Here is a 13882-nt window from a genome sequence, read left to right on the forward strand (position 1 = left end):
AGATCACACAGTTATTTCAATATAGATAAAAGTTAATACTAAATCCTTTAAAAATGCTATGCATGCAACGTGAGATTTGGCCTTCCCCTGAAACGTATTAGTATTTTCTCAGCTCTTTGTGAAATAACCTTATATTGGTTGCCAAAATTCTGAAAAGCGGTACTATTTCTTTCTCCCTCAGTGTGAAATTGATACAGGGGAAGTGTGGTTTTATGAAGCAATTCATTCAACTGTATAGTATTAAAAACTGCACATCCTACTGTTTGAGAGTTTGGAATAGGCCTGAGTCTCCCCCATCCCACCCCTGACCACTCAACAAGCTTGGGCACTATGTCAAAATAACTGAATACTTAGAGACTATCAAATTCTCAGTCTGATCATGATGCTTTGGGATTCAACTCCCCAAGAAGTTTTTTTCCCCTCTTAATGGAGCAGCAGCACATCATTTGATGGAAAATGCTTATACATCAAAAAATGTTCTTTAGTGAGAAAGGAAGACTTCATCAGAAATGAAACTGAACTATGAATATATTTCTTAACATATATTGCTAGCTTTCAGTGGCATTGAAGAAACCATGTCATTTAAGGAAATGTGCCCATCAACCAATTTGAGAACATAGCAGGTAATCCATCAATAACTATCCTCAGCAGTCCAGGATAATCAGAGGTCAGACATCACAGTGAAAAGCTTATTACCAGTCCTATAAACCATCCAGCTGTCTACTTAGAAGATTTTATAACAGAAAAAATATACAGCATCTTCATCTCATCCTAAAGGACTGACTATCAGCATTTCCCATGAAGACAGATACACCTTTCCTTTTTTGCAGTGAGGAAAAAAAGGTGTGTCGCTTGATGGAATTTTTTTTAAAAGTAACATGCTGCTTTGGTTTTAAGCTTCACCCAGCCTATGATAGAGGAAGAAACCAGCATTGGGGCAGCCAGTTAGCTTTTAAAGATAACAAAAAATAAAACTTGCTTTTTATTAGAGCCGAGCCTGATAGTTAAATAAGTGAACCCTTATTTAACAGTGTACATTTTCAAGACAGTATAAGCAGCATCAGCTTTATATACAGATAGGTAATTTCCCAGAGCAGACGTTCACTGGTATGATGTTCGTTCTTTCTTTCTTTCTTTCTTTCTTTCTTTCTTTCTTTCTTTCTTTCTTTCAATAAATATCAATCAAACAAACCCCTTTTAAGCAGAAGATTTACTGGCCACAGACCAAGTATACCTTTGAAAATATATATTTGCTCCTTTCCAGGGTTTCCCTGAAGAGGTCATTACTAATAGTTTGGTCTCACACCAAGGCACACTAGCAAAATAGCCCGAAGCAATCTTCCATGCAGCTCCCTCCCACCCACCCACCCACCCACTTATTCACAAGCACACACGCAGCCCGAGAACAATACACTGATCGGCGCGGTTCCTTTGCGTCCCGCCCCTCCTTTCCCCCTTCAATTAACGGAACAGCGTGACAGGAGGGACAGGTTTCCTCATTAGCCCCTCTTAACGGCTCTTTAAATTTGCAGCAGCAGGCCCTCCAACGTACCCTCGCCTTAGAAAAGACGGGCTGGTCTGGGCCAGGTCCGTTCCAGCCCCGCCACCCCTCTCCAGCGCTCGCCCTAAGTAGATCTCCCCCGCTCTCTCGTCCCCGCGCAGAGGCAACCTGCTACCTGAGCTGTCCATGGTGCTGCAGTCGAGCGGCTGATGCTGATGCTGTCGCGCTGGGCTCCTCGCTGCTGCTACCACCGCGGGGATCACCCCTTGTTTGCCGAGGTTGCCGCCGCTGCCGACGCCGCCGGATCGCTCCCGGCTGCTGCAGAAGTCACCGTTGCTGTCCACCAGCTGCAAAGATTCATAGCCATCACTGTTGGTCTTTTTCCGGTAGCTCCCGAGGAGACTCATGGGCGAGTCAGACAGAAAGAGTCACCGTGGACATAAAGACGGGAGAATCGCAAACAGCTCACCTTCCCCGAGAGGCGGAAGCAGCCACACACCCAGAGCGGGGCTGCAGCCCCAGCAGGGCCTTACTTGCTGGCTGGCTGGGTGTGAGTGCAGGCGGTGGAGGCAGCGACCTCCCCGCCTCTCCTCTCCTGTCCCCGCCTCTGCCCGGCAGCTATTGGAGCAGCCTTGTGAGGCACACCTTGCCTGCTGCTACAGACACTAGTTGGGCCCTTTAGTTTGGGAGCCTATTGCTTTCAGGAAGCAATGCCCGGAAGCAATGCAGAAGGCCTCGAGCGTGCCCGCGCGCTCTCTCTCCCGCTTGGCTTCTACACCATCCCACTGCTTCTAGAGACCTAGAGGAAGCAAGACCAAGCAGCCAGAAAGCAGCAGCATGGCAGATCATCTTCAGCCCAATTTAAGGCACTCAAAGAGCCCAGAGAGGCAGCAGGCACATGCAGGAAGTGGATAGAGCCCACCCCACTCAAAACCCTACAATCAGAATCACGCAAGCAATAGTTTTCCCTGTGATGCTCTATGGAAGCATAAGCTGGACTTTGAAGAAGCAGGATAGAAAGAGTATTAATGCTTTTGAACTTTGGTGCTGAAGAAGATTCCTGAAAATACAAGGGATAGCCAAGAAGACAGACAAAAGAGTTATCAAACAAATCAACCCAGAGTTCGCACTTGAAGCACAAATGACCAGGCTCAAATTATTATACTGGGGACACATTATTCAAAGGCTTTGCTCTCTGCAGAAATCTATAATGGTGGCACTGGTGGAAGGAAAGAGAAGAGGATGAGCAGCAATAAACTGGATGGACTCAAGTACAGCAGCAATGAGTGCACCATTGGAAGTCCTGAGGACCAAGTTGGAGGCAGATCCACCTGGAGAAAAATCTCTCTATATGGTCACTAAGAGTCAACACTTGATAGGACATAATCAATCCTTGAAAACCTCACCTGGTGCTCTGTTCTTTGCAAGAATGCATTGTAGCCTAAGCCTCTCCTACCATTGTATCCTACAAAAAGTGGAAATTTGGCCAACTCTCTCCCATCCAGATGCTAGTCTTTCCCAAAAGACAAAAATGTAGAAGATGCAGTGAACATATCCAATGAAGCATCTAATGAAGACTTCTCTAAAAGCCACCTTCACTAGATACACTTATTTCATTCAAGATGTTACAGCATTTTCATCCACATGATACATGCTAGTGGTCTTTGCAATAGGATGCTACTTGAAATGCAGATACAAACTTTTACTAAGATAGGACAGCTTGGGTAACTATAACAACTATGTTTTTATGAGTGCAGCTCACTGCAATAATATAATCATCTGTATTTGCTGTTATTTACACCAATAATTAATAAGCTTCCAAGGAATGGTTTCTGTTTCACTGATTGTAGTTGGAGTCCTTTAAATTATATCTCTAGGATTTGTATAGATTTGTATATTTTATAGTTCTTATCCACCTCCAATCCCGCCCCTTGATGCAATGAGAAATTCTAGATTCTACATTTAATTAAAATTGGTTTCCTTTAGGTAACTCTCAGAGGTGTTTCATTTTGCTTTTATTTGAGCTTATTTACAAATGTAGAAGTCAGGCATAGCGGCAGGCACAATCTAAATACCCACAATCAAAATCCACTGCTTTTGCATCAGATTCCAAGAGAGAGGGAGACATTATCCCAAAATGCTATTGGCTGGTATTTTAGACTCTGCATGCTTTTTCTATCCTTGCTTGATCCAACCCTACTTAAGCTAACATTTATAAGTAAGGAATGGCAACACACAACCACCAGATTCCAGTATTCAGTGGATATGTCTGCAGCTTACATTCTCATAAACATGTCTAAAATCTTATGTAAAACTCTATTCTACCAGATTTCTACTTGTACAGACTTCCAGTTGGGGATGTTATGGCAGATCTAACATTCTGGAGGACAGTCAGAGTAGGACTAGCACACTGGACTACATCCCTTCGTGGTGTTAGTGAACTTTCATGAGATGTAACATCTGAATTGGGCTTCCTGAAAATTACAGTCTATACATCTTTTATTTTAGAGCCATCTATATCACATCATTCTCAACTGCAGGTAAGACTTGCTTCTACTCCATACCAGACATCAGGTCATCAGCTTTCAAACACAATTATCCAAGGTTCATTTTAACATAATATAACCTGGTAATTTTGCTTCCAACATTTAACAGACTCTCCACTGATGCTTCCAAGCTTCCAACTGTTAACACTCTCTAATCCAACCATTTCCCAAGTTTATATTAATATTTTTAGCAACAAAAACAAGTAAAGATGACCAAAAAAAAAGGATGGGTATATAATATGAAAGGTGATTAGGAGCAGCTGCTCCCAAGTGCATTTTTAATCCAGTGTTTAATCCATTAGAGTGTTTATATATCAAGGCATAATATCTTCAAAGCCCTGTTTTTTTGAAATGCAGATGGCAGACCAAGTCAGAAAAAACAATCTGAGTCTAGGCTTAGTCTCCCAATACTCAACTCTTACTTCAGAGCCATTTTTGTATTATTTGATTTTCACACCAACAAATACCATGATCTTTAAAGACACATCTAGAAATGGGTTCTCAAGGCATGGTTAACTATAATACATCTGCTTTTTAACTATTCAGTAGTTATTAGATCCTAGAAATAATCAGGGTTGTTTTAATGGTTTGAATATATTGGGCAAGGAACCACATTACAATTTTCAATGATATTATTACAGGTAATACTCTGATCCTGTCACCAACCCCAGTGACACAGTCAGAGATATATGGACTTAATCAGAGGTCCAAAGAGCTGACTTTTTGTCCTTCTTATAAGAACATAAGGGAATTTTTAAGTTGTTCAGGGATTGGGTATCTTATCCTTGTAGAAAAAAGATATATATGTATCTTTCATACATACTCTTTTAACCTTTCTAAAGTTCATGCCTTTCATACATGTTGGGCCACCACTCCTTTCAATGCCAGTCTTAGCCATGTTAAATATTAGTCCCACATGTGGAGCGCACCAACTTGGAAAAGGCTGCTTTCCTATCATGTGAGAGCTATTACAATAGAAAGCATTTAATATGCAATTCTGAACTATTTAAGAAAACAATCCATATTTCATTCATCCTGTGATGAATAGACCCATGAAACATATACCTTATGGGAGAGAAGCCAACATTTTGGCTATTGAGTAGACTCTTCATTCAAACTACCATAATCTTTTTCTAAAATCCTTTTCTAATATTATCAACATCCCATCACCCAATTTCAGTGTATCTCCACTGTTTTGCTGAATCAATATTTTTCTTCCCTTTTTATCAGCGTGGCTAAGTTAAAAAAAAAAGTAGGATTCCTGTGCCTTTTACAATTTTGAGACAGAAAGAGAGAGAAAAACACCACACATACCAGGTGTAGCTTATCATGAAGCTATGCCTCTTGCAATTCCCTGTTTCTTAACTATTAAAGGAACAGCAGCCCTATTTTATATCTGTTCATTCTAATATTTAAGAATGAAATATTAGCTACAGTGTAATTTCAGTCTACGTATCACACAGTTGTTTCTCCTCTTCACTCAAAAGAATGCAAGTAATTTGATAGAGAATATACAAGGGGAGGCAAGTAGAAAGAGGGGGGGAAATCAATGAATTCTTAAAGAATTGTTAAATGGAGCCATTTTGTTGTACTATTGAATTTTATAGAACTTTATAAAGATGTACTAATGGCATTGTTTCATTTTTTAAAACATGGGGGAAAGTTAATTTTGGTTAAAAAAGTTGTCATGAAGCAGCCATTTACAAAGGATTTTGGTGCCAAATTATTTTACCCAACCTTTAAAGGTTTCTATATTGATATAATATTCAATATCACAAAACCCAAGTCAACTAAGCTTGGAAAAGGAATTATTTGTTCTTATCAAATCAGTAAGAGGAATATGGGCAAAATACGCAGGGGAGGACGACAACTTATGTCTGAGCTTGTGGTAGTTCATCCCAATGTATTATGGTATAAGTGTGTCTAATAAGAAAATAAAACATAAGCCACAAGACAGATTTAGAGCTGGGAAATTTAGGTAAACATTATCTAAAGGGTTTTCACATTTTATCCACCCCATTAGCAAATTACTCGTCTTCACATAGTCTGGGAATATGTAATTTATGGATACACTGAGGAAAGTTGTTTCAAATGTTCTGTTCTCTTAAAAGTTAGAAATATTTTCCCTTCCCTTGCTTTTCTTATAAACCCAATAAGCATACTTGTCACTTTTTCTGCATTATTCTTCAGCAACACAATGCCTCCAGATGTGGTGAATTGCAATTCCCATTATCTCCAGCCAGATTGAGGAAGGCTGTTCCATATGTTTACTTGGAGGAAGTTGCATTGTGGACTTTACTTAGGAATATGCTATTTGTAAGATTGAAAAATATTGTGTCTTTGACTGCAATTCTTAACCCTGCACAGTCAATTTCTACTGATTGGCTGTTAAAGTTGTGACTGGGTTTTAGTGCCCCTAAATGAGCATTCAACAGACACAGCATCCCACATAACTGCATCTCCAAGTATAGCATTAAAGCTAAAAGATAAGTTACTTTCCAAAAACCTGAATGCATGGCAGAGATGGGATCTGAACGTCAAAATTTAACCTTTTCTCTTAAATCTTAAATTTTCTGTTCTATTGTCCATTTCACAGAAGACAATCAGATTAGGTTTTTTGCCAAGAAATTGAGTAAAGACTGAGCCCAGGATGATATACCATATATTCATATCCACAAAGCAGAGTAATATAACAATTTTCACACATAGGCAAAATAAAATTTACATAAAAAGATGACTTATGCAAACTTACATGCACACACAAGCCATATATGCATCAGTTCCAAACAAATCACAGAAGCCCATTGCTACCCACCACCACTACCAAAAAAAAAAAAAGAACAACACACATACACACAAGTCAAAATAGCCTTCTTTCACTCCTAACTCCTTACCAGCCCCCAGAAATGCTGGCTGCAAGTTATGAGAGATATAGTTCGACATATCTGGATAATTATATCTGGGGAAACCTGTCCTATTTTTTTTTATTGGCTGGACTAAGATATATATCTATCTCCATCTCCATCTAGTTGTGGGGGGGGGGGATTGTAAATAATGAGATTAGAAGAAAATTAAATATAAGAAGTTGAAAGAACACCAAGTATACTGAAGTCTACTATCTGCTATATATACTTACATGCTTCCAGTTTCCTCTCAAGAATGCACCACAAAATGGATTGTCTGCAGCCTAGCCTTACAATGCTGCTGCATTTGTTCAAGCTTGTCAGATACTCTCAACCAAGGAATTTAAATCAAGCCTTACAATGCCAGGCACAATGGGCACTCAATGAAGTGTGAAAAACAGATCAATAGAGTTATACTGGTATCCAAGAAATATTTGTTACAGGACAGACTCAAAAGGCAAAACAACAGAACTAGTACAGTATCTATAGTTCCAGCTAAAACTTCTCAAATGTATCATCAAAGATCTCCTGTCCTTCCTACATATAAGGCAATTCCACATTCCATTCTTGAAGATGACTTAACAAATTCTAGTCCAGATTGCAGTGGCTTGCCAATGGGGCAGGGTTGGCCTTATGCCAAACTATGAGTACTGCAAGCCCTGATTGATCATTCCCCACTTCTTGCCCTTCTCATCCAGGCAGGGAAGGCAAGTTGCACTGGCTAGCCTCTGTGTGGACAGGTCTACCTGCCTAAGCCTTTCAGGGATTGCTCCCTGATCACTAGTTCCTGTTCTTAAACTTTGCTTTCTCAGATGTTTGCATGCATGAATGCCTTTGCACCCCATTTCCACATTTTCTTCTTTGACACTAAGGGAGGCTCTTCCCCCCCCCCCCTTTACTGCAGTATAGTTGCTCTGATGCTACAATGACCAAAGTTAAAGGAACAGGACATTTCTTTATTCCTAAGTTCTGCTGTAGGTTCCACAGAAACTTTGTGGCAAGAAAGAATTAATGGTACAGATTCATAGAAGCAACAGAGAAGCATTCATTGTTCCAATAAGCCTATGTTGCAACTTCAGGATTTAAAAATAGAAAGGGAACTATTGCAATATAATAGGCATAGGATAGGAAAATAAGAGTATCCTTCACTCAACCTGGGCAGAAATCACAAGGGTGCCCCTTGGGAGATGTAAGGATGGCATGGAGACATGCTGGCAGAAGAGCTGGGAAAAATATGTTAGCCAGGAGATTATACCATAGTCTTTATGGACCATTGTTAGATCAACTGGATGAAAAAAGAAGAAAGCTGCTGAACAGATGAGAACAGAGTTGGGGGAGGGTGTGTTGTTTTACAAGAGCCATGATAAACAGACAGGGCAAAGGGGGCTTTTGAGTTGATGAAAGGTGAAGTCTCACTGATGATGTTACCTAGTTAGATAATGAAACATCTGCAAGCAAACCACCAAGCTCAGAGAGCTCCAAGAACTCCATGAACAACACTGCCAGAAGAAACCTTAGGCATGAAAGTGAAGGAATTGGAAATACAGTTCGTGTTTTTGTCAATCTTTCCATGTAAGGATTACAATACAAGAAGAGAGTTCTTGAAAGTGAACAACTGGATTTGGATTCCTCAGCTACGGACCTTGCTAGTGATATGAAGGACTCCTGGCAACAGACAGGTTACACCTCATGAAGGCTGTGCTCAGGAGGTGCCTTGCCAATCTCATCAGGAGTAAAAAGGGGAGGATCTCAAAAACTCAGGGCCAAATATACTGTCAAAGCCTGGGGCCAGCAATGCAGGAGATACAGTAAAGGGAGGATCATGAAAGTGGGTGGGAGGGAAGCTGAGGGAATGGCAGAATACTACAAAAGGAAAGCCAGGAAGGGACATCACTAACAAGCTCAGATGTTTTTACTCCAATACACAAAGCATTGGAAACCAAGAGGGAGAACCCCGAAATCCTAATACAAGAAGACAAATAAGATGTCACAGCCATCACTAAAATTTGCTGGGATAACACATGTGATCAGAACATAACCCTGGAAGACTAAACTTATTCAAAAGGAACAGACTCAAGAGAAAGGGAGGTGGTATGGAATTGTCCTGTACGTTAAGAAAGTATATGCTTGCATAGAAATGCACAAATTAAGGCACAGAAATCCCATTGAAAGTTGGTGAAAGGAAAGAGAAACAAAAGTGATTACATCATGGGAGTTTATTATTGACTGCCAGATCAACAGAAAGTACAGGTAAGGCCTTTTTGTGTCAGATGAATAGGCTTTCAAAAAGGCATGTGATAGTGACAATGGGAGATTTCAACTGCCCTGACATCTGCTGGAAATCAAACACCAGAGCGAACAAATTCCTGCCTAGTATTGCTCAGGGCTGCATTTGGGAGAAGAAGCAAAAAGGGAGTCTGTTATCTGGACCTATTTTTTACCAGTGAGGAGGGATTGGTTGAAGGAGTGAAAGTGACTGGAACCTTGAGGGAGAATGGGCATGCTATCTTGGAATCAAGAGAAGAATCAGACTTGTATATCAGAATTTAGAAGAGTAGATCTTAATGAACTCAGGCAGCAGGTAGGTCAGCTGGAAATCCTGAAGGAGAGACTTGTCTAGAAATGATGGGAAAACCCTGTGAAGTACTGAAGATAAATGAAGGTGCAATCATAAACAATTCCTAGTTTAAATCAATTCACATCTTCAGGGCCAGACTAGTGCATCCTAGGGAAGTGAAGGAACAAGCAAAGGCAATCACAGAACTAAGAGCAATCTTTGAAAACTGAAAGTGAGGAAAAGCAAGGAGAGCAAATGTCCCTATCATTATCATCATCATCATCAAAAAAAAAAAAAAAGGAAGTAGGACCTGAGAAATTACAGGCCTGACATTTATACAGAGCAAGGTCCTCAGCATATTTGTGAATACTTGGAAAGGAATGCAACAAATAGCAAGAGGGGTAGCACGGGTTTGCCCCGAACGAGTAAGCTTGTGTCTCCAAATATTTGGTAATTTTATCTTTAATAGCAATTTCCACTATCTTCCCTGGAAGCGATGTTAAGCTGACAGGCCTATAATTTCCTGGATCTCCCAGCGAGCCCTTCTTAAAAATTGGAGTTATACTGGCCCCTTCCAGTCCTCAACTACAGAGGCTGAGTGTAGAGACAGGTTGCAAATTTTAGTTAAGAGTTTCACAATCTCAGCTTTAAGCTCCTTAATAACTCTTGGGTGGATGTCCCAGGACCTGATGCCATCAGGGCCTGGGGAACCCCGTGGACATAAAATACCTTGATGTCAGCAAAACGTTCAGCATTCTGTTATGATATCCTCATTAATAAAATAGTAAAATGTAAGATATATATTATATGATAAAACAGTTATATGGATTTAATTGTAAAACAATAGAAAGAATGGAGAAAAAGTAATCTTATTGTTTCTGAGATTCAGATGTGACTAAACAGATGAAGAGAGGGAGATATCAAGTGCAGTGATCTGTGCTGTTTGTCATTTTTATTAATGACCTGGATGAAGTGGTTAAGAGGGTGATTATCAAATTTGCAGATGACCCAAAACTAGGAGGAGTGGCTAACACTTCAGAAGAGAAAGAGAAGATTCAGGAAGACCTAGACAGGCTTGAACAATGGGCTGAAAAGGATAGGTCATTTATCAGGGAGATATATGAAATCTTGCATCTGAGGAGAAAACATGAATAAATATTGGATGGGGGAGACATGGCTTGACAGTAGTACATGTGAAAAAGATTTGGGTGTTCTAATAAGTCACAAGTTGAACCTAAGACAATGGTGTGATACAGCTGCTAAAAGGCAGTTGCTATTTTGGGATGTATCAACCGTATTAACAGGAGCACAGAGTCCAGATCACAGGAAATACACTTTACACAGTACACAGATCACACATTATTCTGTCTTGGCCAGGCCACACTTGGAATATTGCAATTTTAAAAGGACATTGACAAACTGGAATAGGTTCAGAGGAAGTCTACCAATATTACAAGGGGACTGAAAACCATGGTCTATTAAGAATGGTTTAAAAAACAGGATATGTTTAGCCTGCAGAAAAGCAAACTAAGAGGAGATATGATACATAGTATCTTTCAATCTAAAAGGTTTTCATAGGGAGGAGTAAAATTTAGGTTAGATAGTAGAAATAATTTCCTGATGGAAAGAGTTGTCAGTTAATAAAACTGATATGTTCCCTGTGAAACGCTTTAGTAGACCCTGCACTGAGCAGGAGGTCAGACTAGATGACCCTGAAGTTCTTTTGAGCACTAGGATTTTACAATTAGTGCTTGTATCTGTCATTTGCTATTGCAAGTTGTCAATAGCATCTGTTAATGGCTTTCCTAAAGAACTGTGGGGCTAGGTACAACATGAAGTTTAGGTAATCTAGCTTCGTATACCAATCATGCAATCCTAGGTGCATTTGCTCAATACTTAATTTCCCTACATGCAGATACTTCCGTAATTAATTAATTAATTAATAATTCTGTAACGTAAGTCACACAACCATATTACCACTTATGACCCTAACAAAATGCAGCAAGAAAAAAAATGATCATGTCAAAGGCATCCATAAAAAGGAATAAGTTTATGTAATATAGCCAGATGGCTTAAGCAAATGACTCATCTCCCAGGAAAGTGCCCCTTTTCTATTAACCAGCCATGAGTCATATGCCATGCTAGGGGAGAGTGACCCCCTCCCACACAGATACTAACCATTTCGCCATTCCAGCAGCGAAGGTTCCCTTGAGATCCCAAAAAGAGGTGGGTTGGTTAACACATTCAGCACCCAGCTAGGTAGTAGCACCTGGCTGACTCTGATTGATCCAGAAAAGCTAAGCATTGTCAGGCCTGGTTAACTCTTGAAGGGGTGGCAAACATGGAATCCCAAGGCTATAAGTTAGATTGGTAAACTGAAAAAGCATCCTTGTTAATCTTTATTGTTGCCAAAAAACCTACATGGAGTTGAGCCTTTATCTTTACCATCAAGTTGTACCATTACAGATGGGAGGGTGAGTATGCTGGGTATGGCTCCTTGTCCAAAAAGCACACACAGAGAGGATGAGCCATACAAACCAAATATATGCGCAAAGCAAAGGGAGAAGCGGTCAACATTTAGCTTTTTCCTGGATGTGCCAGGGTTTTGTACAAGCAGAAAGGATTCAGAATTGGGAAGGAACCTTCAGATATGTACCCCTGGCAACTGAAAATGATACAGCTCCAGAAAAGCACTGCCTTTTGGCTGTTCTGCCAGGACTAACCCTTTGAGCAGACCTCTTCACTGACCTCATTAATGTGACATTATGCCAGGTGCAGAGATTATTACACTGAGAGAGACAAAATAGAAAGAATTGCAGTGTAATTCTGCTCAAATGGGCAGCAAAGGTATTCTGCAATGTCTATAGCAGCCTCCTCCAGTCTGGTGCACTCCTGAGGAGATGCAGCCCCAATACGTTTGAGGGCATGACATTGGATAGCTGATCTGTCAGGAAAATCATTTCACTTTCACTTACCTATAGATACCCAGATATATAGAACTATTTCTATATATCACTAGAAATAGTTCCCTCACTTGTACTTTTAAATTTGAATTATTTTTTGCCATCCCAAGCTAAGAATCATTTTTGTGGAGTGCACATATGTGAACATGATGAATGACTGAGGGTATCTGCTTAGAAAAAGAGGGTGGGGGGAAAGAGCTGATAGAATTGCAGAGCCGATGATATATAGGCCTTCTTTTTACTCTGAGGATTAATTTGCAGCTGGATAAAAGCTCTACACGGAAAGGATCAGCAATTTGCTTGTACTTCCATTGGCATGCAGGAAAATAAACAAGCATCAAGGGCAAAATATTATAGTTCCTCCTTAAAGATTAAAGAGATTTATAAAGACTGGCTGTATCAGCTGTGTAGCATATCTTGGGCCTGAAAGAAACACACAGTTGGCTAAATATAGTATATCTCTGCATTGTCTTCAGGCTGCTATTGGTAGCCTTTAAATTACAAGAATGACAGAGCTTTTGTCACGAAAATGAAGCTGTGGTTGAGATTCACAGCTCCCTTCCCCTTTAAGGAACATGAGAAGATGGAGGCTTCAACTATCTCTATCGATAAGGTTCACTTCTTTGTTTGCTAGAGGAATATTTAAATTTTGTAAATAGAAAGCCTTACAGCAAAGGCCAAGCTCTTCCTAACCAGATTTTGGAACAGCCATCTGGCATTAGAACGGTTATCTCGCATCCCAGCATCCTGTTAAACAGCCTTTCCTCACTTTTTTTGAGCAGCTGTGGATTTCAGAGCTGGATTAATGTAGGTTGCATCCTGAAATTATCTGCGATTGGGAATTAAAGATACGCTTGGTAAAGAGAAGGTGATGCTTGATCTCAGACTATCACACTGATTCAATTATAAAGGTGATTCAGATAGATGCATTTAAAAAAAAACTTAACGTTTTTAATATTTGTCTTCTCTTTTAAAGGGAAGAGAAGTATCTACTGCAGATCAGATGCTGCTGTTACTATTTAAACTTCAAGCCATCCAGTTAGTCTTGGCTGATATTAATATAATATAGTAGCATTAAAGTACACACACACTCAAAGATTGAAGAAAGCTTTAGCAACATAGAATAAATAATTTTTTTCATAGTTATGTAATAATGGGTACTAAATGGTACTAATATGTGTATCAAATAGCAAATCTGGAGATTTTGGGTAAGATATCATGCAGTCTTTTCTCCACGATATTATATAACTGCATTTATTTCTAAACAAGACTTCTTTTGCTTTCAAGATGCAGAATTCTAAAATGCCATTTTTAAAAAGGTTGCTCTGCAGAACAAACAGCAAACATTATAATCCGATACATATATTTAGGCATTTATTTGCAACATTGGATACATTCCCAGTTACAGGTTT

General features: G+C 39.8%; 1 protein-coding gene across 1 annotated transcript in view; it reads right to left on the minus strand.

Moving 5' to 3' along the window:
* DNAJC6 (DnaJ heat shock protein family (Hsp40) member C6) overlaps positions 1–1908 on the minus strand; it is a 42598-nt gene extending 40690 nt beyond the window's left edge. The window contains exon 1 of the mRNA XM_025167775.2: positions 1677–1908. Coding sequence (XP_025023543.1) covers positions 1677–1908 — 232 coding nt within the window. The remainder of the gene's footprint in view (positions 1–1676) is intronic.
* Between the last annotated feature and the right edge of the window lie 11974 nt (positions 1909–13882).

Source organism: Python bivittatus, unplaced genomic scaffold, assembly GCF_059951505.1.
Source record: "Python bivittatus isolate LINGU-HERP-01145 unplaced genomic scaffold, Pbiv_v1 ctg000700_np1212, whole genome shotgun sequence".
Taxonomy (NCBI): domain Eukaryota; kingdom Metazoa; phylum Chordata; class Lepidosauria; order Squamata; family Pythonidae; genus Python; species Python bivittatus.